Source organism: Ipomoea nil, unplaced genomic scaffold, assembly GCF_001879475.1.
Source record: "Ipomoea nil cultivar Tokyo-kokei standard unplaced genomic scaffold, Asagao_1.1 scaffold1447, whole genome shotgun sequence".
NCBI lineage: Eukaryota > Viridiplantae > Streptophyta > Magnoliopsida > Solanales > Convolvulaceae > Ipomoea > Ipomoea nil.
The window spans coordinates 682,251-688,653 of record NW_017617875.1 but is presented as its reverse complement, the minus strand read 5'-3'; the positions used below and the strand labels follow the sequence as shown (position 1 = coordinate 688,653).

The 6,403-nt window shown below is 36.7% G+C and overlaps 1 protein-coding gene across 1 annotated transcript; it reads right to left on the bottom strand.

The window, feature by feature from the left end:
• Positions 1–1,713: 1,713 nt before the first annotated feature.
• On the bottom strand, positions 1,714–4,427 carry LOC109188612 (1-aminocyclopropane-1-carboxylate synthase-like). Its single transcript, XM_019339243.1, has 4 exons — positions 4,272–4,427; positions 4,007–4,138; positions 3,349–3,509; positions 1,714–2,873 (listed from the first exon to the last, which is right to left on the bottom strand). The coding sequence occupies exons 1-4, from the start codon at positions 4,419–4,421 to the stop codon at positions 1,835–1,837; spliced, it is 1,482 nt and encodes a 493-aa protein (XP_019194788.1). The 5' UTR covers positions 4,422–4,427; the 3' UTR covers positions 1,714–1,834.
• Positions 4,428–6,403: the final 1,976 nt, after the last annotated feature.

Below are 6,403 nucleotides of genomic sequence, written 5' to 3'. Positions count from 1 at the left end.
GATGACAGCTAGATACACTCCACAACAAAACGGAGTGGCTGAGAGGAAGAATAGGTCTATCATGGATATGGTGAGGTGCATGTTAAAATCTAAGTATCTGCCTAAACCTTTTTGGGCAGAAGCTGTTGCTTGTGCTATCTATGTGTTGAATAGGTGTCCAACTAAAAGTGTTCGTGATAAGACACCCGAAGAAGCTTGGAGTGGGAGAAAACCCTCTATCAAATATCTCAAGGTTTTTGGATCTTTTACATATGCACATGTGCCGGATCCGTTGAGAAAGAAGTTGGATAATGATAAAGGTGAGAAGTGTATATTCATTGGTTATAGTGACACTTCAAAGGCTTATAAACTATACAATCCTGAAACTAAAAAGGTTGTTATAAGTCGTGATGTCACTTTTGATGAATATGGTGCTTGGGATTGGTCAGCTAAAGATGAAGGTTCAGTTGTTATTCCTGTTGTTGAAAATATTGTTGATGAGCAACCGATTCCAGATAATGTCCAGTCTCCTTCACAGCCAGAGCCGTCAGTTCGACGATCTCAGCGCGAGCGCCACTTACCAGCTCGCTTGCAGGATTATGTTTTGGGTCATGATAATGACCTGTCTGATGAAGAGATTGTTCAATTTGCTATCTTTGCATATTGTGATCCTTTATCTTTTGAGGAGGCTGCTATAGAAACTCATTGGCTTAAGGCGATGGATGAGGAGATACGTGCCATTGAAAAGGATGGTACTTGGGAATTAACAGAATTACCTCCTGAAAAGAAGTCAATTGGAGTCAAGTGGGTTTACAGAACAAAATACAAGTCAGTATATCCAACTTGAAGATGGAGACATTTCTTAAATTGAAGAAGGAGATATTGGGATGATCAATATATCCAACTTGGTTTAAAGGAGGCAATGTTATAATAATATTATTATTATAATTGTTAAACCAAGTAGTAATTAATTTGTTAGAAGTTAAAGTAGTACATGGGTCATGTTTAGCAGTTAACATTACTTGGGATTGAAACATGTATGTTAACGTGGAGAGTGCATAGCAGTACATGGAAGACATGAGCATAATTTTAGGAATTTAGTTAGCTTCTTTTTAGTATAAATATGTTCATTACAAAGCATTATAATCATCAAGAAGCAATAAATATTATTGTTTTCCTATTCCTCTCTTTCTCTCTCAATTATATTATAGATATATTATATTAAATATATCTAACAGCTATTGGCCCTGTTTGGTAGATGGTTGTTAGCTGTTAGCTGATTGTGTTAATTAGAGGGTATAACTAGTTGATAACATTAGCTGTTGTAGAAAAGTGTTTGGTAAATTACTTGTTAGCTAATATCTGTTTGGTATAATTTATTTTCTCAAAAAGCTAATTGAAAAAGTTGCTTAGGGTAACTTTTTGAATTTTAGCATTTTGAAGTTGCAAAAAGCTAATTAACCAAACACTTATATTGATATTTTAAATAAATTAAACAATTAATAATGGACCAAGATTATGTGGTTTAATGGTACTCGGGTTGGACTTCCATTTGGAAGATTGTAAGTTTGAGCCTTGGTGGGGCTAATTATTTGGTATATTTTTTTTTTCTGAAAAAATTGTTTTGAGTAGCTTTTTGAATTTTAATATTTTAGAGTTAAAAGTGCTAATTAATGGTCAAATAAGCCAAAACTGACCTATAAACTAATTATTTTACCAAACATGACATTCATCTTCTCACAAAAAAATTTTATTAGTACATGAAATGTAACTCGACATTAATGAATTCCGATAATGCTACATTAGGAAACAGTGGAATATTGTTAGCCAGCAGCTACCTAGATAGTATTAATTACTAGTTCCTAGCTAGTACGAGAGGGGAACGGGGAATTGGGGAGTGAGGGGACAACGCCACCATAATATTTTCATCGTACATAGTATTATTTCTCTTCGACAAGCTCAGCCGTAGATTCTTTTGCCATGATCGCTGCTTGGTCTTCTCCTGAACCTTATCGTTCCCATCATCGTTTTGATTAGTTTCACGATTCTCCTTCCCAACGAACCTCCGAATCCTAGACAGCGCGATTTCAACAGTTTCGTCGTCCATATTCGCGAAGCAAACCCGGAACCACCCAGGCTCGTGGCACTCAAACGACGACCCCGGCGAGACGTTGAGTTTCACGTCGTTTATGATCAATCTCCAGAGCGACATCTCGGCGGCGAATGTGGGTTCTTTGAGCAAGGGTCGCAGATCCATCCAACAGAACAGCCCGGCGTTGCTTTTCAAGCACTTGATGTTCAGTTGTTCGAGCCCGCCGGTGAAGAGCTTGTGGCGCCTGCGTAATCTCTCGGAGCTCTCCGACAAAAACCTGTCGACGAAATGGTCGTCGGAGAGCATGAGAGATAGAAGGTGCTGGGTCTGGCTGGACACGAGGCCGAAGCTCGACATCTTCCGGGCGGAGGCGACGACGGCGTCGTTGTAGGAGTAGATCACGCCCACTCGGAACCCGGGGAAGCCCATGTCTTTGGAGAGGCTATAGACGATATGGATGAGGTTTCGGTTGAGGCGGTGGCTCTCGGCTTCTAATATCTCGGCGACGCTGACGAAGCCCGGGGCGGCGAAGACGGTTCCGGCGTAGATCTCGTCGGATACGAAGTGGAGGTTGTGGGAATTGGTGAAACTCACAATGCTTCTTAAAGTTTCCCTGTCTAACGTGGTACCTAATGGGTTGGAAGGGTTTGTCAAGATAAGGCCCTTGACGTTAACGTTTTTGCGTCGTGCGTTTTCGTAAGCTTCTTGGAGTGCTTCAATGGTGATTTGGAAGTTGTCAGAGGTTTTGCATGTGATGGGAATTAATTGTACCCCTGTCCTCCACCTCAAGTCTCTCAAGAATCTACAAAGTCAAAGTTAATGTCAATGGCATTTAAAGAGTTTGATGAAAAGTCAATTCATCATTTTAATATACTCAAACATTTCTCCATCACGCTGTTTAACTTTATGACAAAATCACTTTCACTATCTGGAAATCTGGAATTTAAGATGACTCTAGTGCTGCAGTCTAAGGGGGAAAATCCACGTCCTTATCTTAAAAGCTCAAAATGGACCAAGAAATTTAATGCCAAATGTGCACTATATAATTAATTGTTTAAATGTTTTGGTAATGTGAACCCACGGACGATAGTGCTTCATGCACCACCAAACATGCTAACCTCATTATGAATTGAAGAAAGCTAAATTAAAGAGCAAAAGAAACTACATATATTAATCTTGCTGACCCAAACACTTTTGTCCTTGTTGTTTGTTTATTTGGAATTGGATTTATTGGGCGACCCCCAAAAAGGAGATGAGAGGAGAGAATTAGTACATACGCTGGATAGTAAGGTGAAGGAACCAAGAATGCATCCCCAGGATTGGCCAAACAGAACATGACCGTCTCGTTTGCTCCGGTGGCTCCTCCGGCCATCACAATCCGCTCCGGATCAAAGCTAACCCTATTACCTCTTGCTTTTCCCATAAACCTGGCTACACCCTTCAAAACACAACCACAAACATTTTAGTTCTAACAAAATAATTATAATTATAATTATAATTTCAATGCAAATGATCGAGTATACTGAAAATGGTAACAGTGTTGTAAAAATCAGTCTAAGCGGCTGTCTAGGCGCTAGGCATTCCAAAACCCAGGCGATTTTAGTTGGTTGGCCGACTAGGGGCTGAGTTGGGCGCCTAACTTGACCGAGTGGGTGCACAATTCGAACTAGTGGCCATTCAAGTTGGTCCAGTGGTATTTTTGGCCTGTTCGGTTGCTCCTCTTCTATATCTCGCAAACTATGTACTCAACTAACCATTTAGTTGACTAGTTTGGAGATTATAACAACTAATCTAACAACACAGCTCTAAATAAAAAAAGTAAAGATCATAATCCAAATTACTCTTCCACCTAGACGGCGCATAGGCACTATAAGCGCTAGGCACCGGACCAGCGTTTAGGGCCTTCTACAACATTGATGGGTAATATAGATATACCTTTCTAAATTCCGGCAAGCCATGATAATCTTGAAAATTCGCAATGTCTCTAAATAATTTAATTCCTTCACTCGTGCAAATGGAGGCTTTTGGATTTTTCTTAATCCACTCCTCCACTAAGTCAAAAGACAGCTGCAAGTGAAACCATGAAAACAACACCTCTAATTAGTCTATATTATTTATATTCTCTTCAACCACCCGTAATAATAAGCATTATTCCATTATTTCCGACGACTAAGCTAAGCTAGCAAGCTAGTATACGAACCTGATTTTCAGCGAGACCCATTTGAATAACACCGCGAGGATTTCTAGTGGGATGGAAAGGATCGTTGTCGTAAGATTTCCATCCGTCAAAATACGGCGAGTTTTCGCCGTGCTGATCGTTGGTTGCAATCTTGGAAAGAGCTGGCGCCATTCCGATCTCAACAAGCTAAGAAGAATACAAAATGAAGTTGATATGATGCTGGGAAGGAAGGGAATGGGTAGTGATATATATAGCAATTAGCAATATGGGACCCAACGATACGATATTATGATGGCGATAGCATGGAAACAATATAACAGAATAAAATAAAAAGGAACCAAAAAAAAAAAAAAATTAAGACAGTAAAAGTCTATTCAATGTTCAAAGGCAAATTCTATTTTAATCCCACTAACTATTATGAAATTATCACCTTTAATTTTAATTTGACTATATTTAGTCCTTTAGACTTCGGGTCCGTTTGGAAATCCGGAAAATGACTTCTGAAAAATATTTTCTGAGTTTTCCGTGTTTGGATGCAATAAGAAAATCTAGTCAATGGAAAACATTTTCCGTTGACCGGGGAAAATGAAGCCATTTTGGCGGAAAATGACTTCGGCCAAAAACATACAATTCTACTCATTTTTCCAGAAAATAAACTAAACACACCAAGTTTTTCAAAATGCAACCAAACACTATAAAGGAAAATATTTTCTGAAAAATGACTCATTTTCCAAAAAATATTTTCCAAAAGTCATTTTCCTGCTTTCCAAACGGACCCTTAGTATTTGGGTCCACGAGGAATTGAAACCCACAACCACTTCCCAAGAGTAAACCCCACCTTGTAATCATAGCTAGCAAAGGACCACAAGGAGGTAAACCAACTTAGCTAACCAACTCAAACCAAGAGATTGTGATTTGAAGGTTACAAGTTTGTATCCGTAACCATCTGGGTTGAGATTACCCCTATCTAGTCTCATGACTTTGTTGACATTACCATATTTGATTAAATTAAAGTTAATTTCTAAGATAAATTAATCTTTTATCATCTTATATACGGAGTAATTTTTTTCTTGTTGAAAAAATGCTCATAGACTATAATAAACAATAATTTGATAGATTTGTAATGAAAAAAAAAAAAAAAGATCTTTTTTTTTATATATATTATATCTTTTATTATATGATTGATAAGTGGTAGTATTTCTTATTTGGGTTATACTTGTGTGAGATCATATCATGGATCCTTATCCGTGAGATGGGTCAAATTAACATGCAAATGTCATACTTATATACTCAAATATAATACTACTCAGAAATAAAATGTTTGTTACTTATAAGAAAAAATGTAATACTTTTGAAGAAAGATGTAACATTTTTATATTTTGATGTAAAAATGTTATATATATTTTTCATTAAAGTATTTCATTTTTCCTAATATGTAATGTTGACAAGTGTGTTTTTTTACTTATAAGAGGAAATATACTACTTTTGAGAAAATATATAATATTTTTAAATTAAAATATAAAATTATTACATTTTTCATATAAGTAATAAACACTTTAATTTATTCCTAATTAATAGTATTATATGTATAAATATTATATTTTTTTATCTTAATCCGACACGACCCGTCTCACGGTGAGACACTCTCACTCAAATTTTTGCCTTCATGTTTTATAATTTATGGCAGGTTTGTGTATTTGATTGATGGGGCATTATGACTGGTTGCTTTATGGAATAAAAGGGGAAAAGGGAGAATTTCGTCTAAGCTAGACAATTTGAATTGATAAAGTTATTTATAATATTAAATTGGTTGCATGCATCTCCTCATACATTCTTTTATTTGGTGCTTGATTTTTAGGCCATTTCAAGAGTATCATGGGCTGCTTGTATAGTGATGGTTTGGCTATTTTGCTTGGAAGAGAAATTCCCATTACCTTTAATTAATTTAAAACGTGTGGAATCTGTATGATGCAACACACAACAAATCAAACCGCTTAGGAATCCAAACCGAAATCATGCATGCTCTTTCAAAGTAATGTGTTTTGCCAATTATTCAATTTTTAGTCTGATCAAGTTGTTTATCCAGAACATGCATCTTTATTATATATTCATAACTAATGCTTCAACTTTACACTTATTTTAAAAAAGGGAAA